Genomic DNA, 24,314 nt, shown 5'->3' with positions numbered 1-24,314 from the left:
AATTAATTTAGTTCTCAGCGATTTCCAACCTACCGCAAGCTAAACAAACACCAAAAATATGATTCCTTAATTACGGAAACTTCAACCCTTCGATGTTTCCGGCAGGCTGCAAATGTCAATCAACTGGAGGCAAATAAAAACTGTAAAAATGCAGGGCGCATTTATTTTGCATAAATGTAAATAATAATTATGAACGAAAGCAAACAGTGGGCTAAAAAACGAGTAGGAAAATGAATGAAATGAAATTGCGCAATCAAAAGCCGGTGATGAGTGAGCAAAAACCGAAACGCCAAAGCCTGGCAAATGCAGAAATTGTTTGATGCGCACCTTGTTGGCTACGTTGGCTCGTTTGGATCGTTGGCCTGGTCAGAAACAGATGCCAAATGTCCATCAGAAACGCAGCCAATGGATTTGCTAAAAAGTAGCAACCAGGTGCTGTCCCGGATGGATCGGCTCCATACTCCAAACTCCTTTCTCCGGATTAATTAAAAATGTTTGTGCCTCCGGCCGCAGGCCTTCACTCAACGACTTCAAATGCACTGGCAGCCAAGTTAATTGAATTGGCTTACGGTCTTTGTGATTATTCCTCTCGGGCCAGTTAGAAATAGCCCATCAAGGCATATGCATTTGTTTCATAAATAATCATTTCATATTTCCCTAAGCACGTGACCAAAACTAATTTTATTTTCATTATCCAATTGTATAATCCCCCGTACTGCCGCATAAACCCCAAATATCTGCCTCGATCTGTATAAATCGGGGTCACCCTTTCGCTAATTTAGCAGCGTGTCTAAATTACCGGGCATCCCTTTGTCCTTCGCAGCAGTAGTGGTGTTGGTGGTGGTGGTTTGATTTTCCAACCTTTGCATACATTTCAGCGCAATCTGTTGCCTAACTAGGCGTTACATTGATGCCACTTTTGGTGGGGATGGGGAAAAGGACTTATATAGAGGGTGGCATTCGGCATTTGGCAGCGTCAGCTGGCAAAACTCTCTAATTACTCCTGACAACTTGTTGTGAGATCACGCGAATTGAGGACTCAGCACTTGCCAATTGGGTGACACCAACTTCGTCGGGTGATCCATCAGATTAGAAATGAAATTAAAGTAGTTTTAAGGGAGAGTTCGCCAAAGTTTATAATGGGAAGTCGTATTACAAAACATATATGATTAAGGTAAAGAAAGTAAGCCCTTAAAGAAAGCAGTTACTTGAACAAAATCTACATTTCAATAAATTTTCTAAATTTCAATAACACTAATATTTTGATTTGACTTAAGCTTAAGTTTTTAGTTTTAGAAGTCTAGCTTAAGTAATGATCTTGTAGGTTCTATATAATATTGATTAAGGTGAAGTCAATAAGCCCTTAAGTCTTGATTTAAATACATATTCTTAATTTTAATACAGGTAGAATTTTGATTTGACTTAAGTGTAGAAAACTAGAAAAAGTTTTAAACTTAAGCATTGATCTTTTCTAACATTCAATTGAATATATGCACATATTTACCTAAACCACATTAAAAGATAAATCTCTCGAGACGCAAGTCACATTTCTATTCCATTGACATCAATAAATTTCTTGTAAATTTGTTTGACTAATTACTGCCTATGCTGCGATCTAATGTGACAACAACAATGCCGCATAAATTGCCAACTTACTTCCGGCTGGCTGGTCGCACACCTTGAGACGCTGTGATTTCGGTGTCCACAGGGAGTCATATAACTCAGCGAGACATGAAAATTAATTAAAGTTCTCCTAGGGCCTCTCGAAGGACTCGACTCGACTCGAGTCAAGTAGCCGCCCGAATGTCCTTTTGCTGCTTTCACACGTTGTAGCACAACGCTCCTCGTCCTTTTTTCTTCCATTTTTCCTCCTTCTTGGCCGCAACGTCAAGTGATGAGCCTTTTTTCTTCTTCGTCGGGATCTAGAATTTTCAACCCCCTTCGCTGCGAATTTTGTGGGCTTGCTTCTGTTATTATTGTTTCGAGCTGTCAAATTTCGTTGTATCCTGCCTGCCATCCTTTATCTACCACTCTCGGCGTCTCATTTCGTGTAATTTTATTAATCACAACAACACATTTGTTGTCTGCTACCCTTTCGCTCCTTTTTGTTATTGCCCTTCGCATTTCTGGGTCTGTGTGCCTTGTGTCCTGTCATTTAGTTTTGACTAATTATGCAATTTGTATGCAATAAAAAATATTAATTGCCTTCGCTCTGATTCTCTTCTCATCTCTTCGCTTCTCTTGCAAAATTATGCAACTCACTGATTTTATTTTTAAAGCTTTGTTTATTTATTTTTTTGCTTTTGCAATTCTGGCTGTTCTGGTTATGGGGAAATCGGAGGGAGGCGTGGCTGAGCAGAGGCTATGCGAATTTTCCAGTTGGCTTAATCAGCGCCCTCATGCGTATATCAAAAAATCAACGAAGTTCGGCTGCAAAAAAATTGTAAAAAATAATGTTGCAAAAATATTTCTTTTGGTCTACCATCAAAGTGGGGAAACAGTACTCCATCATGAATCATGACTGGCAAAAGGAAAAGGGGGGAAATGAATGATCTTTATTTGATGTGGAATAGTAATGCACTTTAAAGGTGTCATACAATATAAGTGCATTTAAACATTTTTCCTGTTAATTAAAGTGAAAGTAAAATTTTTTGATTAATATTGCAACTAAAGGGCGTAAAATTAAAACGATACAAAGCAATCAATTTTAAAGTTACGAAACAATAAGACTAGACTAATAAATATATTCAAGCTTAAGCTTCATAAAAAAATAACTAAATAATCGTTTCATTGACTGTCCATCAACAATTTAAAGCACTCACCCAAATTAGCTTTTCTCACGTAGTTACACACCTAACTAGGCCCACTTAACAACCACTCAACTGAACTGCATTTTTCAACCACATGGTCCAAACACAAATAAATATGCGAGCCACCGCAAAAACCACAACTACCAACTACAAGCCACACACACACTCAAACACACATGCCCAACTCACGACAACAATAAGACAAACCATTAAATGTGTAAATTTCATAAATTAACCAATAAAGTTGGCAATTATTTCCATACAATCAAGAATGGGTAGAACAAAAAAACGCGGCGCTGCGTGCAATCAAATTAAGTGAAATAAAGTAATAAAATAAAGAATGGAAAATATTTTCATAAACTGTTTGGCGGGTCATGGAGTCCCATGAAAACTTTTCGCCTGGGGAGGAAAATAAAAATTAAAATAAAATAAAAGCGAGCGAGCGAACGAGTGAAAAACTTGGCAACTAAAAATCGCTTCATTCTAATTACTTCCTTTTCGCGACTCCTCTGAAGGACTTCCGTCTAGTCCAAGTTCAAGTTGAAGTTCGGGATTTAAGGCGTCGAGGAGCAGGGGCAGGGCCAGGGGGGCGTGGCGCATAAAACAATCGTTTTGTAATAAAGATGAAAATTTTATTAAAAGATGTCGGAAACAGATGTCGCCGGCAGGACGAAAACGAGAATGAGAATGAGAACGAGAACGAGAACGAACTTCGAACCCACCACACTGGGCAGCAAAAGCCAACGACAACACACACTTTATAATCTTTTATCGCATTTTTTCTACTTGGCTGACACAAAGAGTGTATTTATGCGACTGTTAACGTTATGAAAAGCCCATAATTTTTCATCCACCCCGAGAGTTCTTCTCTAGTTGCCTGGCGAATATAATAAAAATAATAAACGTTGTCCTGAAAATCGATGGCAAACAGAATTCGCATTCATTTCATGGGTTGCTGGCTGGAGGTGGAGGTGGAGTAAGCGGAGAATATGGCCGTGGCAGCAGCTGATATCGACAGTTAACTTGGCTGGAATGCTTTTTCTATATCGTCCTTCGCATCGAGTGTCGTGTATAAATGTTTGCGCTTTATTATATTGCCCAACCACGCCCCCATCCATACAGAAATCCAACCATACAACCATACAACCATCCAACCAACCAACCACTCAACCAACCATTTATCCCCACCCATCGAGCAGCATCTTGTGACATTTTACCTTCTTTTGCTTTTTTCTGCTGCTACTACTGCTACTGCCACTGCTGCAGACGATACACGATAATGATATCCATATAATGATGCGGCTGTCAACGGCATTCGATTCCACGAATCCACATTTCCCCTCCAAAGAGCCATGAAGTTGTTTATTCGAACTGGAGTGGCATGTGGCAGCGATGACAGACAGAAGTCTTTGAATTTGGCCAACTGAATTTACCTGCAAGGGCATTTTTGCCAGATAAAGTGAAGTTAGTTCAAAAAGGAAGCAAGTTGGAAGTTGTCAGGAGCTTCGGGGTTTGATAAAGCAATCTGAGATGTGTAATAAGCTTTGATATTATCATTATGATTCTGTTTGTGAAATACCTTATTGTTGTCATTTCTTTATGTTATTATGTTTTACAATATCAAAGCAAAAAGCTTAGGTATTTGTGAAAAAATTAGATGAAATAAAGTGTATTTTTTTTTTATTGACATTTAGTTTATTAAAAGCAACGAAATAATTTTATTACTTTAAATATAAAATTAAAAAAATTTAATCAAAGAAAATAATAATAATTATTGAAATTATCAATTTTATTCGATTTGTAAAGGTCTTTTGTTATCTTTCCATAAAACTGTTTTAATGTTAAATAAGTTTAGGTTTTAGTTGTCATTAATCTTTACACCTGAGATAAAAATGTATATCAATAAAGAAACTTTGCATGGTACCATTAATATTCCGTTTGTAAAATATATTATATATTGCTATTTTTTAAAAAATATAAAATAATATCTGTATCGGACAAAATAGTTATTTTTAATAAAGCAGCTCAGAAATTTAATAAAACATTTTTTTTTTCAATTGTAAATTAATTTTAAATGCATGACAATAATTTTATTATTTTTAACATAAATATAAATGTATCATACAAAATACAAAATACATACAAAATAGATCAATTTCTTATATAATTTATTTCTAATTTCTACATCAGCTTGAATAATGATGATTTATTTATTGGCATTTTATTTTTAAGAATACAAAATAATTATTTTGGACATACATTTATTATTTTTAACATAGATATAATTGTATCTTATAAAATATAGAAATTCCTAACCTTATTTATTCTTCATATCTAAATAAAATTTCTTTTATCTATAACTTTCGAGACAGAACAATCCCCCCCTCAGCCATCATATATAATGTCAAGAGTCTCAACAATAAGCCCACAAAGCCCAGCCAAAAAGCCAAACGTTAACAGCACAATAATCCCCAAAATGCAGACCCAACAACATCATTTACATATTTCCAATTCAGCAAACAAATTACAAAAATAAAAACGAAAATAAACTGAGGCCATGGCAACACTCTGAAAAACAATTAAAAGTTTGTGTTCCAACACCTAACCCTGGATGAAATTTAAGGGGGGCCAAGGATATATATAAGGATAAATTTTGGGGCTGCCAACAAAAGCCTGTTTTGGGTGACCCCTTTCATTTGTCAAAAGGCAGGAGCAGCAAAAGCGCCATGACAATGGCAGATGGAAAGCGAACAGGAACTGGAATTTCGAAGGACTCTGCACATTCAACCCACTTATCAAATAATTGTCCTCATATTATGGCGACTACAAAAAGAGATGGAGATAGCGACTAAGAGGGAGAAAGAGAGGGGGGAAAATTGTAGAAAATGGAAAATACTTACTGTGCTCCAGCCATGTGTCGGTGGCAAATAAAAATGTAAGGACTCTTCAGCGCACACACACACACGCCAGCGAAATCCTTTGCATAAATGATGATGGCATGATGAGAACTTTTAATCATTATTATCACATATTTATACGCTTATATGAGCATGTTTTATGTACTCGCTGCTGGCAGAAGAAGTAGAAGAAGTGGATATCCTGGCAAAGTCCTGGCAAAACGGGGGTAATCCTTTGAGGCGTGCTCCATATGAAAGCAAAAAGCCACAAATGGCAGCGCAAAACAATCTGTGCTGGGGCCTTTGTTATCCTTGTACTTCTTCCTATTGTCGAGGGCACTTCTCCTCCTTTCACATCCTGATGGCTTTCCAATTCGACTGAGGCCACGCCCCTTCTGCAGGACTCACTACTACTTCTTCTTCTTTTCGCACAAGCCACAAGGGTTGCTCGATTCTCTCTCTCTCTTTCTGTGCACACACAATAGAGGCCAAAAGGACATACACATCCTGCCACTCCACTCCCTCTTTTCATCTGGCTCCTAAGCAAAAGCTTACATAAGCCATGGTGCTCAGCCATTTTCATTGCGAGTCCAGAGTAAATAAGTCATCATTGTCGATAAACTCGATTGTCGTCATCAACGGCGACGAGGACAACTAATTTGCGGTCATAATAAAAGTTAATCTACTGACTCCTTGGCTGCCAGCCCAAGCATTTCTTTTTTTTTGCCATGCCGTCGGTGCCTGCAACAAATTGCGCGCACAAATTGAAAAGTTTATGGAGGGGCAGTCTAGTTTTAGTTATGTGCAGTATTTATTATTATAATCCATTTTGCTAATTTATTTGTGTAAACAAAGGTTTTTGAATTTCAACAGTCTATTTGCTTTTTAAATGTTTTTAAAAAAGTGTTTACCCACAATCATTGCTTTCGCTATTATTTTATGTTTTGTTTTTTTTTTAATCTAATCGTATATATTCGAGCAATTACAATGCAAATAAAATTTCCAAAAAACTGGCATTCAAAGCTCAAAAATTTTGGGTTGGATCGAATTTCGAAAAAAATGATGATGGTACCCCTTACAAAAATGCTAAAATTGGTGACCCCCAAAATATGAGTTTAAATTGCAGTTTTTTGATCAAAACTATGGAAAATAATGGTTTAGTGTTGGAATGCCATAACTCGTTGAATTCGTCATAAAATTTCCAACAAACTGGCATTCACAGCTCAAAAATTTTGGGTTGGATCAAATTTCGAAAAAAATGATGATGGTACCCCTTATAAAAAATGCTAAAATTGGCGACCCAATTAAATTGCAGTTTTTTGATCAAAACTATGGAAAATAATGGTTTAGTGTTGGAATGCTATAACTCGTTGAATTCGTCATAAAATATTCAATCAACTGGCATTAACAGAAAACAAATTTTGTTTTGGGTCTATTTTCGACGAACTCGAAATAATGAGTTAAAATTTCTGTTTTTTCCCATTACAACAAAAGTAATAAACAAATTCGGGAATGTCAAACCGCGTTAAGCTCGTAATAAAAATTCAAGGCAACGTTCAATAAAATATTTTTGAAAAAATTAATTAAAAATTTGGAAATACGAAATAAATAACGAAAAAATATTTTCTTTGCCGACACCCTGATGCTTATATTGTTGTTTTATTCTAATTTCAAAATTTTCGTATGCTTTATTTATTTATTTGCCTAATTATTTCTTAGCATTGGCACCACTGTGCGACACCGTGGAATTTTATAAGATTGAGGAAAATTCAGTTCAAGGCAGCGAGTGGCAAAGGCAACCAAACAAGAAAATTAAATTTTTATTGTTTTCACACAAATAAAATCAAATAAAAAGCGGTACAACAATAACGAGCAGGCAAAGGCTAAGCAGGACATTCAGCACAGAGTGAGCGAGTGAGAGGGGGAGATAGAGAGAGGTCGAGTGAGAGCGAGAGCATAGGGATATACATAAGGACGAAAAATCACGTGCCATACAGGCGACACGGCTACTGGGCTACTAAAAACGAACCAACCAACGGCGAGCAACCCTCGAATTTTGGGAATCCTTGCCGGGATGCTGCGTCCTGCCTTCTTCGTCCTGCGCCTGCCAGCATACATTTTGCCAACGCATTCAGTTCGATTTGAGCACTCGACGCGAACGCGACAACTGGCGGGAAAAACTCAACAAAATAATAAGGATTATAGTAGATAATATAAAATACGAAAAATATATATAGTAGTAGAGCATGTCTACGGCCTTTCTCGTGGACAGTCTACTGCACGCCCAGCAGACCTACACGGAAAGCCAGCTGAAGTCGAGCCTGAGCGAGATGCTCCTGTCGCGTCGTTCGGGCACAGATCCTGCGGCGGATCCTGCGACGCAACTGCCCACCGAAACTGGATGCACTTGCTCCAAGTTGCGCGGCTACAAGTGTGATAAGTGCCGTGAGATTCGTGCCGAAAGTGTGAACAGCATCGACGAAATGGACGACCTGATGGACGATGGTTCTTCCTCGGCGGACGAAATCGTAGCCGATATTGGCAGCAGTGTCGAGGGCGAGGAGCCGCACATGGACCTGGATGAGGAGCTGGAGGACGAGCTGGCCGAGGTGGACGAACCCGTGGCAATCAAATTGCCCAAGGTGGAGCCCAAGGACACCAGCATCCCGGCGGTGGGCAACACCATCCTCAAGGATACCAACAGCAAGCCCATACTCAAGTTCAGTGTCAGTGCGATTTTGGGGGATACCCGGGAAGGAGTCCGGGTCAGAAATGGTAAGAATACTTGCTATTTGGATATATTACCTCTAAAATTAAAGAAGTATCTTAAGTTACTAATTTTTTCATCTTAAAAAAACATTATTTCTATGAAAGTATCTTTAATTGTGATTTTATTCTTCAGTTGATATAATTACACTAAAATTGAAGAAAGATCTTGAATTACTTTTACACAATCCAATTAATAAATTTATGGATATTCCTTTTTAATTACCATTTTTTAGATAAATACAAAGCAATAACAAAATAATTTTGAATTAATTTTAAACAATAAAATAATGTCTCAGGCAAATAGTAAAATTATGAAACTATTTAACTTTATAATTACCATTATATACAAAATTTTGAAAGAAAGAAGTAATTTTAATGGTAAACAATTTTATAATTTGATTACTCACAAAATAAAACTATGTTGTTTTTGTTTAAATAATAAATCTATAGAATAGTATTTATTTTTAATAATTAATATTCTCTTTTTAAGATTTTATAAGCTCTAAAATAGTTACCTTTTTTCCCCTTTGAAGATATTGGGGTAAAAATCAGGATATTTTCTTATTTCCCTGGCTTATTCTTATTCTGAAGTGGTCTTAAGTCCCTGAGATAGTTTCCTCCAATTAGGTTACCGCCGCGGGCCATTTTAAGAATGCCATTAAAAAGGCTTGGCAATTAATTTGCCGTGGCTAATGCCAAACAAAAACAAAATACCGAATACAATTGCAATATGAAAAGCCAAAAGAATAACAAATCTTGCCCAAAAGTTTTGCAGGGAGAGATCAAAGTCCCGGGTACTTCGCAGTTGCCTTAGTTTTTACGCCGTGATTTTATTGTGTTGAGTTGTGTTGGCCTAAGCCCTTTTGGGCGTTGCGTCGCTGAGCTCGCAGGCTGTAAAAACACAACCAGACCTAATCATGTTTAAATTATTGAGCCCAGCGAGCCCCTAAGCAACAAAGCCGCATAACCAGTTCACATCCACATCCACATCCGCACTTCCGCAAAAAAAGATCTGAATTGTATAATATGGTATGAGAGATCCTCTGCCGCGTGCTGTTTACAACGGGGGATGAGGATGTACCATAGAATCTCTATATCCATATGATTTAGAAAAGGACAAAAAGTAGGCGGAACCAATTGGCCATCAGTCAATGTAACAGCTTTGCTCTGGCCGTTTTTTAGCATTGTTCTCGTCTAATTCTGGAATTGTGGGATTTAATTGTCATGTGATTATTGCATCGCGGTTTACTTTTCCATATTAATGAGTGGGCAGGTCCTTCTTATTTCCCATACCCGTTATATCCATTTTTTATGAGATTTTATTGACGATCTTTTGGGGATAAATCGTGCAGTTTTTATGGCAAACGCGTGGCAAAAAAAGGTGGCTAATATTGAGAATTAATGGCACGTAGTTACCCATCTATGCAATAAGTAATAAATATATATAAATTATTCAGAGTACTGATTGATTTTATTTGAAAATATGGGTAGCCATTAGTTTTTATTCTACTATTTTAATAACATATTGCAATAGATTTACGGAACCAAAAAAAGTCATTACATACTTTTAGATACTTTTTTAATGCTACGCTATTTAAATAAGGTTTTATTTAACAGCCATATTGGTATCCCATTACCATAAGATATAAAATTTATTTTAAATTCTTTAGACAATCAAAAAATACCATTTTTGAGACAACAGATGCTATATTGTTACAAAATTCCCGATTATATTCGTGGCATTTTAGTATCCAAGCTGTTTTTGTTATAAATAGGTATTCTCTAATTAATTTTAGCAATTTTTTAGAGACTAAAGAATTTATATATTTGTTAAATTTTGGATTACCTTTGTATATATAAAAGATATTAAAATTATATTTGTCGTATTTTTATATTTAATTAATTTTAAATTCTTTAGTCAAACTAGAATATTATTTTTAGGACTACAGATTCTGTAAATTAAATAAATACTTGGAGTATTCCATTTTAAAACTTTCTAAAGCACAATTTCCTCTCACATATATTCGAACTAATTGCTATCGTATTCCAATCAATGAGCCACTTAGGAAATTTTCCCCTCAAATCGTAAATGGTTTTTACTCCAAAGAGTAAGCCACAAATGAACTTTTTTGCAGGGCCATAAACCAACAAGGCCAAAAACTTGCCAAATTTTCGAAGCACAGATGCAGATACAGAAAAGTCGGTAAACCGCCGACGAACAAAACAAACAAAAGCGAACAATTATAACTTAATTTGTGCGCTCATTAGGCGCACATGTGCCATATTCTCGTCCACAAAAGCACACTCCTACACATGAGGATATAATCCAGGATGGCCATATAGAAATGGAAATTTTCGGGGGTACCCATAAAAGCAAAAAGCCAAAAGCTGTTAGCCACAAGAGTCAAAAGCAAATCAAATTGAACGCGCACACACACACGATGCCAAAACTAAAGAGGCGTTAATTCGTTAATTGTTTCTGTTCTCTAATCGAATTAAAATCATATCCTGAATATCCTGCAGCAACTGCCAGCCCGTCAGGATGTGCCTGCCTCTCTGGGGGGTGTTTAATTAGAAAATTAAATGCAGCCACACAGAGCTCCAAAATGGGAGATTCCAACCCCCGATATCCTCTATATATATATATAGTACGTATATTTGGAATATCCTGCTGCTGAATCAAAGGCGCCAAACTTTGCTCTCAAGGTGCGAGCTCGTATCCTTTATCCCGGAGTTTGTGTTTGCTTTAATTATGCCAACTTCACACTGACACTTCAAAGCAGATTTCATTTTCCATTGTCAGCCCGTGTGTGTCTGTGCGTGTGTGTGTGTGGGTGTGTGGGTGTGAGAGGGGGTGGTGGATGTTTGAGGGGTGGATTGGGGGGCCATGGCTCCTGTCTGGAAGTTGGCAAGACAGCACATAACACGCTTCAACGATTCCTTGAGAATGAGCCAAGAAGTGCGACTGGATAAAGGCTTTGCCAGATTGTTTTCAAGGCTGACAATCTGACACTTCAAAGTTCGGTTTTGAATGTGCAAGAGGGGCATTAATTAAATTATATTAAATGGCTTAACAGTAAATATACACTTAGAAAATAACATTATTTAATATTTAAGTTTTAGCTCGTTTTTGACTTTTGGCCGAGAAATTTTAGAAAGCAAAGTACTTTAAGCTTTGTGTTAAATGATTTTTTTAAGGGTTGTTAGGCAATTTTGTTAACATTCCTTTTTATTATATACAGTTAAACACAAGCTAATTAATATATAATTTAACTTAAATTTTTTTAGGTTTAGCTTGTGTAATTTTATATATATTTTATATTTGCGTTTTCTTTAGCATAAATGGAAATCATTGTTTTTGAGCATCATAGGTGGTTAGAGAAAAATTGTTCTTCAGTACTTAGGATTCACCTATTTTAAGACTTTCGCTTCATACCTCAATATTATGATCCTATATTACAACAAGATATATTGAAAAATCCGAAAATATTTTCAGATTATTTATGAGTTTTCGCCAGAAAATATTTAGAAACTTAAGTACTTAAAATGTGGACATTTAAATTGAGTTGTGATTTAAAAATTATATTATTTTAAAGATGATAATTTAACATTTACATTAATTAAAAATAATCCAACAAATACATTATTTCGACGATTTTAAAGAACTATTTACTATTTTTTAATTGCGATAAGTTTTGATGAGTTTTATGCCTATTTTCAATAAGTGCTTTTACTTAATTAATGGCTATCAATGTTTATCAATTTATTTATTTTTTTCATTTTGAGCATTTATTAAGGCGCATTTGTAAAACATACTTTCGGGGCGAATCACAATTTGTGCAGACTTTTCACTTTAGTGACTCATTCACCACTAATGGTTTTGCCACTCCACTCTCACTCTTCCTCCGCAGAATTCATGCAACCGCAGCATATATGGCCTTATCTACAACAAAACTTCATGCAGCAGCACTCGCATCAATATCAGCCACACCATCAGCAGCAGCAGCATCCCCACCAGCAACACCAACAGTTGCCAGTGCCAGGACATCCGCATCCGCATCCGCATACCCATCATCCGCATCCGCATCACCATCACGCCCACTTTCCGCATCCCGCATTTCTAACGCATCAACTGCCGCCGCATCAGCAGCAGCAGCAGCAACAACATGTACAGCAGCAACACCAGCAACATCAGCAGCAACATCCCGGCAATAGTTGTCAACCGCAAACCGCATCCTCGTCGTCGTCACCTGGCAGCACAATTAGTGATAGCGACAACAATCACGGCGGCTCCAGTGCCAATCCCAATGCCACTGCCAATGCCAATGGCAATGGCAATAGCAATTCTGGCCAGGATGGTCGACCGCACGAGATGGGGAATCCCAATCCCGATGAGGACAACGCCAGTCGAAGATTAACGCAAGACAAGCAGCTGTTGGGCAATGGAGGAGGAGTTACAGGAGGAGGAGGTGGTGGCCACCATGGCCATCAGACGCCACCGCCACCGCCTCCTCCGCCGGTGATTGCCAAGCCCATGCCCAGCCGCCCCACGCCCTTCCTGCCGCACACCCTCAACCACCCGCACCTCCACTCGCTGCTGGCGCACTGCCGCAATCCCTACATGAGTGGTAAGTGTGTCTAGAGATGTGTCTATACTTCAAAAAACTACAATTGATTGTTTAGAATTTTTCTTTTTTTAGGACCAGTTTTCTTTATTTAATCATGAAGCTCTATTTCGCTTACACTCCTAAATACTTTTCTAAATACAAAAAAAAAAGGACAATGAGACTACATATCTAGTGGGTGATTTAGGAATTTGGAAAATCTCTTTTTCAAGGAATAAATTTTCAATTCAAGTAGACATGCCTTTTGCACTTAATTTATTATCAAATAAAATTATCTTTTGCTAAGAATAATAACGTAAATAATAACGTAATGTAAATATTTTAAAAAAATTGTATAAATGACACAATAAGTTTGCTAATACAAACAAGTTTAAAAAATCTATCTTTAATTATGAGGTTTGACAGGTACAGATTACATAATTATTATCCAGATTTATTTGGGAAGTTTTATAGATCAAATATATTTCAGAAATATTATTAATAAGAAATATTTTTTGATTTAAACATTTTTCATGAGGTATTTTAAACTAAAATCAAATTTCTGAGAGCCAGGATTTAGATTCCAAGTGTAGAGTCCCCTAATTGCTGTCCGAATATGACACATCCGACAGCCCACCCGCTGTGCCCATTAACAAGTGTTTTGGTCTAATGCTTCTCCTCTCTCCTCTTCCATGTTGCAATTGCAAATTCCAAATTGCAGTTGGCGCCCAAGTGTTTCCCCTGCCTCCTGGCCAGGGATTCCCCTGGGCCCATTCGACACGTGGCAAGCCTCGTCGTGGGATGATGCGGCGTGCCGTCTTCTCAGGTGCGTAGAAGGGGAAGAAACCCACTCCGAAAGCGAATCAATTAATTGTTGCTCCCTTGTAGACTCGCAAAGAAAGGGACTGGAGAAGCGCTTCCAGCAGCAGAAGTACATCAGCAAGCCGGATCGCAAAAAGCTGGCCGAGAGATTGGGACTAAAGGACTCTCAGGTGAGTTAAATTAAATATTTTTTAACAAATTTATTTATTATATTATGAATCATGGTTTTATTTGCATATGCTTGCTGAAATTCAATGCTTTCAAGTCTATAAAGCCAACTTGGTTGGATACTTTTCAACGGGGGGCATAGCTCAGGGGTAGAGCGTTCGACTGCAGATCGACAGGTCCCTGGTTCAAATCCGGGTGCCCCCTTTCTTATCTTGTATCTTTATCTTTAATTTATTTTGTTAATTTTTAATACCATCACTTAATCAAGAGATCATTTCATTAGTTATTTTTACTTACATAAGTCTCAGTTTTAAATTTTATATAACACAAGCAAAATTATTTCTTGTTTTGCAATTTGTTGAATCGTTGCATCATATTTACTTATTGTACAATTAGGTTTTTTGTCTGCGTGGATATACTAAGTAAATTTGCCCAAAAGTATAGTATAATTTGTTTTTTAAATGAAAGCCTATACAAGCGTTGAAAATAATAAAGGATAAATAAAGTAAATATTAATTTACTTAGTCTCAAAATAAATATTACAAAATAATATATATTTTTTTCAATTTGTAAAATTGTTGCACCATATTATTAAAAAGTTTTTTATTGTTTTTTAATTTTTGAACCGAGTTATAACGACTAAGTAAAAGTATACCATAGTTTAGTTAATTAAAACTAAATGCAAACCGAAGCGTTTAAAGCTAAAAAAAAACTTTAAAAACATTCAAAAACATTCCTCTTTTTTGTGTGACATAATTAATTTTATACTCGATAAATTTACGCCTTATATGCCCTAATTCCGCTAAAAACTTGCACCAACAACACCCAATTAGCATTTCTAAAACCCATTTCTCTCCGCCAAACTCACAAAACCAAAACTTTACCCACTAAACTCGGTAAATTTGGTGTAAGCCATCCATAAACAAACTGTTCTCGAAAACAAAACAAAAATCAATAAGGATAATGAGCACAGAATTATGCCATTATAAAATTATATTTAACCGCTTATGAAAATTTCGCTTTGCTTTGCCAGCAACTTTTCGAATCAGCTTTAATAAGCAGACAACAAAAGGCGACGGGAGCATAAAATAAATTGAGTGCCCCAAAAAAGCCGAAGCAAAAAGCGAACAAAAGCGGATAAAAGTTAAAACTCCGCCCTGGAAGCTCTCCGGCAATGGCTGCGCACGGGAAAATGGCAGAAAACCGGAAAAATGGGAGGGCAACACCACTCGCTCCTTGAAATGCGCAGTCGCTTTTCTTATACATATCACTCAGATATATATAACTATACATATAGACCGATATATGTGTACAGGAGGCGGAGGTCGAAGTGGAAGTATAATGAAATTATAACGAGCCATAAGAAATTCATGTCGGCTGAGACGGCGGCCAGTTTTCATTGATTGCGGAGGTTCCCATCCGGGTAGTCATGCAATAATTAAATTAATTTTTGTAAGGGAAAGGCAAGGAGAAAAGGTTATTTTGCGCATTGCACATTTTCACATGGCTGCGAAAAATTTGCGTGGCCAATTCGGTCTTGTCACAATGTAATCGATCACAACTCAATCAGGACAAGTCACTAAGTCATCCCCCAAAATGCTGATGATGATGATGATGATGGTGATGACTCCTGATGTCTGACAATGTCACGCCAAATTAGTGCAGCTGTTTTTTGTTCTTTTCGCCACTTTTCACTGGCATATGGATTCATAAAAATTTCATAATTGCACAATAAGCGTGTCCAGTTGTCCAGGAAACACGAATTCATCAACTCATTTCTCAAATCACGCCCCTTTTTTAGTCGCTCGATCGATCACTTACACCCTAATGATCTTATAATGCCTCGCGTCTGGCAAAAAGATCGTTTAGTAAAATTCCACAGTATTTCGTACGTTAAACTGTTACGAAAATGAGGGATATAAATTGTGTAATATACTATACCTATTGTATGATCTCAGAACGTTAGATAATGGCTATTTTTAAAATGATTGATTGTGACTCGGTTTAAGTAAACTAGGTTGCATTAGATTTATGGAGTTGACTTCTCACTATATAGATCAGAGAACCCGCCTGCGATTTTAGTTTACTTTGCAATGCAATTATTACATCTTCAGCTAAAAAAAACAAATTTATCAGGAAAGCACTTTAATTTTTATGTTTAATTTAAAATAAATTGATCGCAAAATATAAATAATAAAGTTCATATTTTTGCTTTTAAAGTTACTTCTTGATAATATCTTTGTATTTACTTATACACAGTTATTTTATTTAGTTTTTAATTTAAAATAAATATTCACTAAATAAAGTAAATTATAGATATAAATTAGATTTTGAATATTTTTGTTTAAAAATAACTTTTTGATATTATCTTTCTTTCTATTTATTTTCATTTAGTTTTAATTTTCTTAAAGTTCCAACTGTTATTTGATGAATATTGCCCTTACTTCAGCTATAAATCTTTAGTTGAAAAACTTGAAAACATTTATCAAATGCAGTGGGAAAATGGGGAATATAGAAAACGCTTAAAACACATGGCTAGGAGAAACCGTGGAGAAGTTGGCTGTACAGAAAAAAGAAAGCCAAAAGAAAGCTTGGTGAAAACAGCAAAAATGTGCAAAAATGTCAGAAAAATTCGCAATCAAATCGCAGCGGGTGTCCAGCTTGCGGTGGCTCTGACCAGGACGAAGGATTCTGGATACTGGACAGGGAATTTGGAATGGAGAAAGGGACACCCGGACAAAGGACAAAGGACACACAAAGTGTTGGCCAGCCGGCGGCGATGGGAGCTCCATTAACGAGTGCCATATAAAAAGGGATTGGTCTGGTTGGAAATCTGGGGTCCTTTTTCCCAATTTGGTGTGGGTGATGAACGAGTGCGGATATTCACACTCGAGTGACACAGGTTGTGTGTGGGTGTGTGTGTGTGTGAGTAAGGACTCTTGAAGTGTGAGTGCATTGCACTGCGCCTAGTTGTATGCAACATGATTTAAGAGCCTCCATCCTTGCTTTTGCTGCACTTTTTGCGGCCGTTTGTTGTTCATTTTGCTGCACATACAGTGCCCGCCATAAATATCAGCACACTGCAGTGGCCTGCAATTTTGTGCAAACGGTGGACTGGGTCTTCGACCATTGTCCTGTGTCGCGTGCCTTGTGGTTTGGCCAACAAACGCTGCATTGATGATGATGCCCAGGTCCCAGGTGATTCATCATTTCGAGTGTTGTTCATTGCAACGTTTATTGCGATTTTTACAAACGCACTCGAAATATCGTCGGCATGGCATCCAAAACCGACTGCGTTTATTGCAGTCAACGCGATTTATGGGCGGTTTAGGGGTGTATTTTTTTAGTCAGGTCTCTGGTTGGAATGCAAGTCACGTTATAGATGTTATTAAGTAGTGGATTAGTGTTAAGTTTAATGGAAGTAAACATTTTAGCTAAAATACGACTTAAAAAGAACTAATTTAAATTTTATAAAAATGTATGTGAGCTCAGGCACTAAAAGACATTTCATTACTTTAACTTCCTTTTCCATAAATAGTTATTAGGTCTTCTCCTAAAAAATAAATAAATAAATAATTACGTGAATGCACGACTCGTGCAGAACACCAGACAACTGATTAAATTATTTCTAAGCACTGCCTTAAAAATAGTTATTTCTTTGCATTTAAAAAACGTTGGATGTATATAATTAAACATATTATTACTCGGCCATGTACCGTAAATAATTGTAAAAAAAACAGATAGGAAAAAAAATTTTAAAATTAGTGAGTATTTGTGAACACTAAAAAGGCTTTAGAAGCAATTAAAGCATTCAAAAATTAAAATTCAGTAGACATCTAAAATCTTCAAAGCATATTTCACCAAAAAAAGCTATATGATAAGCCAACTTTGAGTAGCAGCCAGCACACTTCTTAAATCAGTTACGCCCCCTTTGAAACGAACTGCAAGTGACAGTTACCAGCCTCATAATCCGCTGGCTATAAATTTAATTGCCATTAATGACACTCAAAGACAAAGGGCGGTGGGAAAGTGGAAAAGCGGGAAAGCGGAAGGGAAAATCAGCTCAAAGTTGTCCGCAGGCGTCTGCCAAAATCACGCAGCGGAAATGAAAACATCTTGAGGCCAAATGTGATTTGCATTTTTAAATCAATACACAAAGGCTTCAAGGAATCGAAAATATATATATGTGTATATATATAAATTTCAACCCCCGCACACACGTGTCTGGATTTATCACCCTCCCTTTTGCGCACAGCAACTTTTTAAGTGTCGTGTCCAAAACAAATTCGTCTGTTTTTGATTTGTCGAAAAAATGGGGGAGAAATAAAAGAATCACGCAGCTCGAATAAAGGAAATTCCAGCCAACGCTTGGCAATCAACTGTGGAATTTCCACCCACTCTTTATCTCTCTTTTGGCATTTTCACGTTATAAATATTTTTATTTTCCATTTCGTCTGGATTGTCTTTTGTGTGTGTGTGTGTGTTTTTTAACGGATTTACGGGGGGATTCCCACAGCAGTCGCATGCAGAGCATTCTGCTTTTATTTGGTTTGCGTTTGCGATTTCGATTTCTTTTCGCGGTGGCGACAGAAGCCAGGGGCTTTAAATCAAATTGCATGATAAATAATCCCTGAATGGGAATCGAGAGTATTGAACACTCGATATATATGGGTTGGCCTTTTATAGTATGTTGTTTGCATTGCTTTTTATGGGTCTTGTTATCCTTTAAGGGCCGTTTAGTGGTTGGTTGTAAGGAATAGCTGGCTTTGATTTAAGATTAAAAGTTTACCACTCAAGGGGACTTATTCAATTTTAATTTAGTAATAAATGCAGCTAATAAAGAGTAATTTTCTTATTTTTGTGGTCATTTTGTATTATTCCATAAATTTACATTTGCAAATTTATTTGGGTTTGGATTAATTATGTACTTGAATATTGAAGTGGTTAACAGTTGAAATTGAATTAGATTAAGGACCAGGTAGAAACAAAAGTGTATTTTATTTGTTGTTGTTATTTAGAGGGTATATAGTTGATTGCTCGTTTAGTACATGAATAAAGCTCTCTGTACATTAAATGTAATATATATATATAAATATCTCAGCCAGCTCCTCCGCCTTTCCAAATCAAAGAACACTTAAGACCACCCAAAAATGTTCATAGCTCCAATTTCATTTCAATTTGCCAATTTGCAACCCTCCGCCGCCAAACAATTGGGAAACATTAAAAACCATCATTCGCAGCTTTGGTTACAAAATAAATTGTTGACAAATTGCTAAATAAACGGTCGCCGGCCACAAGCCAAAGTATTTTGCAAGCACTTCTGATTCTGAAACTGCTTCTGAAACAATAACCACAAAAAGGGGGAGGACGACTTCCTGCCAAAGGACTCCAAATGGACCATGGTCAGTAACCCAAAACGCACTGCCGACTGCCGCCTGAATGACTTTGCCAAATAGTAGCAGACTATTTAATACGCTATTACGCAGCATATCGAATGACATCCGGGGTCTCGAAATGGGTTGACAGCCTGCCCCTGGGATGGATATATATATATATATACGGCCAGCCTCATTAGTTAACATATGTTGCCGAAGTCAGGAGACTGGGGATTCTGCAGCCAGAACATCCTCCCCCACAAAAACAACAGCTTGTGCCCATTGCCCAAAGTCAATTTTCGGGCACAAAAAGAAAGAAAATCCGAGGAGGGGAGCAATTTGTAGCTTCCACTTCCAACCCGACTCTTTTGGGTGGTTTATAAAAACTTCAAACAAATTCTATGCGCGTTATGCTGGCAGCGTGTCAGAAAAATATGTTACTTATCGTTTTGGCTTACTGTCAATGGAATGGGCTCTAGTTCTTTGGGGGAGTGTTATATAGAGAAAGGTTGGGTCTTTAACAAAGTGGCAAAACGTTTAGCCGAAATTCGAGATGAGAGTGCTTAAGGACTTCATTTCGAGACGAAGTTTGGGGCAAAAGTTCGTTGAAAATATGTTTTCAACTAATACAGAGCCCAAAAAGAAAAAGAAAAATAGTTACTTTAAATATACAAAATAATTGTCATAGATTTTATGTAAATTATGTAAAAATAATTATTTTCTCTGTTATAATTACTTCGAATACAAATATTGCTGTTGAAAAGATTGTTTCAACTAATAACACAGATTAACCAGATAAGTTGAGAGTATAAAACTATTTATTTTAAAATTATAAAGAATTTATGAAATATATGATTGCAAGTTCTTTTTCTTTAATGGTTAAATCCGCTGAAAAAATAGTTTCTCAAAATAAAGGAAAATAAATGATTTGCAAATATAAAATTTGAAAATAAATATTGTCAACAGACCATTTTAAAATACTCCAAAAACAAGCTAAAAATCAAAGTAAAAACAGTTATTTTCTCTGTTTATCAAATATTTAAACGAATACTATTATGCTTCACATTTTATTCAAATTTTATTCACTTAATTTGTTGCCAATCAATTTATCAAATACCCACTATCCTTGTTTATTTCATAACAAATTAATAATCCGAGCTCTCCAAACACCACAAACTAAACCATTTAGCGAAAACGCTAATTACTATTCACAACAATTGAATATTAGTTTTTGTCGCCGGTACAAATGTTTGCATAAATTTAATTATTATGTGAGTGGCGAAAAATAAAACGACTATTTTTGTGTTAGACAATAATTATAGGTTTGGCGTGAGTATGGGTAAAGCAGTCGTTACATGGTCAATATTTGTTAACAAGCCGGACAAAACACAATACAACTAAACTCGATTTGTTTCGGGGTCTATCGAATGTACATAGTTGTATAATTACCGCAACAAGCTGTTTATTGAGGAATTTCCGTTAGTAAGTTGTTTGTTTTTAGCAATAATTGGGTTAAGTAGAACAGGTTTTTAATACGAAATTAGTTTCTGGCTCATTAAACAAGGCTCGTCCAGACGCCTCGTTCCATGGCATACTAAATTGCACGCTTTATAATTAATTTCCATCAGAAACAGACGATGACGATGACGACGGTGGTCGACGACAGTGGTTCCAAAGTTCCAGTCCCCCCCTCTCAATATTCGACTGACTTTGGGCTTGGAACCATAATCATTAATCTTATCGCCGCCTGAGCTTATTATTTCAATTGCTTGAGGGGTGGCGGAAAATGGGAAATCTGGCTTTCCCAACGACAGACGCTGAAAAACTCAATGACCGGAAGTAAGCGAAACAGCAAACGAATACAAACGAATACCGAAAATGCCGAAAAGCAGGCACGTGCCAAGGAATCTCTGCGGTTAATCGCTTGTTCAACATGTCAGCAGCTTTTTCTGGTGACCGTTGTTTACTTATTTGTTTATAAATGCCAGGGATTAAATCTAATTGGGAGTTCCTCCCCAAATTTCACGCTTCAATTTGCTTTAAACTTCACATCAAGTCACAATCTAATTACCGCCATGGAGTGGGTCTCCCATAAATTGTTGCAAATTGTTGGGCTTGGCTACAAAGTGCGAATGTCCTGCTGTGTCATCGGCATGCAAGGAGCAGGAGCAGCAGCATCAGCAGGACTGCACAATAACTCAAAAACAGCTCATGAAGAGGTGGGCCAAGGATACTTGCCCCCGACCCGAGTCCTGCAATCTGCTTCAAGTGTCCCGGCTTGCCTGTCAAATGCAGGGCGTTAGAGGACCACCGAGCTACAGAGCTAGAGAGCTAGAGGGCCTGGAAAGGATACCCGGATGTGAGATACAGGACTTACAGCATTTTTGCTGGACCAACTTTGCAGCCCGCACCGTGTGGGGAGAATAAATAAATAAATACTTAATATGGATAAAATGAGGGGTCCCAAAATCTCTCTACATTAAAAACTAGGTAGAGAAAGTAGAAAAAGAATATAAATAAATAAATATTTAAATTGGATAAATGTAGAGGTCCTTAATCATTTTGTGATTAAATAAATACAATTTTAAATATATGAAAGTCTCAGGATATTTTACAGCGTTAAAAGAATTAAAATTTGTATTAAACATTTTTTTTTTTGATAAAATAATCTATATAACTTACTGTTCTCAAAATTCAATTATTATTATAATAAAAGTAAAGAGAACTAAATTTCATGACCTGTTTTTTCAAAAAATTATGAAATAAATAAATTACTGTTCTCTATTAAATTTCATGTACACTTGAATAATTAAATAAATTTTTTTACACTTTAATGTATATGTAAACCCTACGCCCGACAAAGTTCCCCTAAAAATCTATAATTTCCCAAAATTTCTTCATGTTTGTGCCACTGTGCGCCCTCTAATCAATTTGTAGCCGCTTTGGGTAAATGTCTCTAATTTGCATTTATTATGGATATGGCCGGCGTCTGGCGATGGCAGTGCAGTTCAAACTTCTGCCCGGTCCATGGCCACGCCCACACACACGACCCGCCCCCAAATTGGATGGTCGGTGGGTGGATCTGTGGATGGGTTTGTGCGAAATTCAATTTGCCACAGAAAAGTTTTTGTCGGATAGCCGGTCCAAGTTTTTGTTTTTCCCCAGAAGCGGAATTTGATACCCACACAACTCATACGCCCCGGTGGCCATGAAAAGTTCCAGAACTACACCCCAATGTCTCTGTCTTACTGCCTTTCCCGGGATGTCCTGCTCCGGACAGCTTTCCATCTACTGGACAGTCTTAATTTACCCATTTCAATCAGATCCCGGTTATTTTATCTTATCCACACTTTTACAAAATGGAGTAGTAAAAATAAATATTTTGGTTTTGAATTAAAAATTACTTTAATACTTAAAATAAATACAAAACCATAACAACAAATTTACTTCATTTATTTAACACTGCGTTTGTTACTTCTTATTTTCAGGTGAAAATATGGTTTCAGAACCGGCGGATGAAGTGGCGGAACTCCAAGGAACGGGAACTCCTGGCCAGCGGTGGTTCCCGCGACCAGACGCTGCCAAATAAGAACAATCCGAATCCGGATTTGAGTGATGCCAAGTGCGATCGCCCTCTGACGCCCCTTTCACCATCCCTACTGTCGCCCAATGGTAGTGCCACGCCCCCTCCTTCAGGAGCAGTGACCAAGGATGAACCACCAGCGGCGGCAATTACTCCAAAGTCACCACAATCCGCCAGCAGCCGGAGTTCGCCGTCGATGGGCTATAACCTGCAGATAAGCTCGCCACCTCCACTTCTAACCAGCTTAAAAATGGGCGATCAATCGGCGGCAGCCACGCCCACGCCCGGACAATCGGGCACCACGGTTTCATCTGCCGCCTCTTCGCCACCCGGAGGATGCACTGCCTCCGAATTTCAGGCCAAGATCAATGCCGAAATGCAAAAGCAACTGGTTGCGGCCGATCTTAAATTCAAGCTGGAAAACAGCATTCAGGAGGCGAAACAGCGAAGATTCGAGCAACTGCAGCAGCAGTTGCATCATTCCCCGCATTTTAGTGCCATGCGTGAGGTGGAATTGGCCGCCGCCGCTGCAGCTGCCCAACTGCATCACCATCACCAGCAGCAACAGCAACATCAGCAACAGCAGCAGCATCAGCAACATCAACAACAGCAACAGAGCTCCGAGTTTGTGAAGCTCTACTACGATGACTACGATGACTCCAATTCGGATAGTGACGAAGAGATCAGCGTGACGTGATTCGTGACTGCTCCTGTGACTGCGAACAGAAGTGCAACAGGCCATGTACATATATGTTTTAATTGTAAATTTATTGATGCATTCAAACTATTGTATTTAATATGTGTATAATATTTTTTCGAATTTAAATTCTCAAGCGAAATAAACTTCTTTGAAAAATTAATAGAGCTTTATGTTTATTTAATAAGGGATTGGGAAAATATTTTGAATATTTAAGGACGCTAAAATACTATAGTACTATACATAAAAATTATTGATTTAAAAATTCTTAAAAAAACAAAGCTTTTTTGAAAAATTTTTAAATCATTTTGAGAAGCTTAAATACTTAAGCAAGACTTATCAAATTTGTTTTGTATATACTTAGAGCAAATTTATTGTTAACATATATTTTCAGATTTTTATTTTCAGAGAAAATAAGAATAAGGATTTTTGATAAAACAAAACCGGAAATAGCTTTCAAACTATAACAATCTTTAATTAAACACACTAGAATAATGAATTACACTTTAATTATGCGTCATAATTTTAAAATTTATGAATTCATTTGACTTTATTAAACGATAGTAATTACTTTATATTTAATAAAGCA

At 37.0% G+C, this 24,314-nt stretch overlaps 1 protein-coding gene and 1 non-coding gene across 2 annotated transcripts; both read left to right on the top strand.

The window, feature by feature from the left end:
* The first annotated feature begins 7,860 nt into the window (after positions 1-7,860).
* On the top strand, positions 7,861-24,141 carry LOC108146283 (putative uncharacterized protein DDB_G0288537). Its single transcript, XM_017272224.2, has 5 exons — positions 7,861-8,482; positions 12,388-13,104; positions 13,802-13,906; positions 13,969-14,072; positions 22,934-24,141. The coding sequence occupies exons 1-5, from the start codon at positions 7,954-7,956 to the stop codon at positions 23,723-23,725; spliced, it is 2,247 nt and encodes a 748-aa protein (XP_017127713.1). The 5' UTR covers positions 7,861-7,953; the 3' UTR covers positions 23,726-24,141.
* Trnac-gca lies at positions 14,203-14,274 on the top strand. Its single transcript has one exon. It is a non-coding gene; the product is annotated as a tRNA-Cys (tRNA).
* Positions 24,142-24,314: the final 173 nt, after the last annotated feature.

Source organism: Drosophila elegans, unplaced genomic scaffold (assembly GCF_018152505.1).
Source record: "Drosophila elegans isolate 14027-0461.03 unplaced genomic scaffold, ASM1815250v1 contig_208, whole genome shotgun sequence".
Classification (NCBI taxonomy): domain Eukaryota; kingdom Metazoa; phylum Arthropoda; class Insecta; order Diptera; family Drosophilidae; genus Drosophila; species Drosophila elegans.
The sequence above is the reverse complement of the archived record's forward strand: the minus strand, read 5'-3'. Positions and strand labels throughout refer to the sequence as shown.

What these genes read in the sequence shown, in the direction of transcription:
- LOC108146283 (XM_017272224.2), top strand. Translation starts at nt 7,954, where the DNA reads ATGTCTACGGCCTTTCTCGTGGACAGTCTACTGCACGCCCAGCAGACC. An exon ending in AGGAGTCCGGGTCAGAAATG is followed by an intron (nt 8,483 to 12,387) that starts GTAAGAATACTT and finishes CTTCCTCCGCAG; the next exon opens with AATTCATGCAACCGCAGCAT. An exon ending in GCGGCGTGCCGTCTTCTCAG is followed by an intron (nt 13,907 to 13,968) that starts GTGCGTAGAAGG and finishes GCTCCCTTGTAG; the next exon opens with ACTCGCAAAGAAAGGGACTG.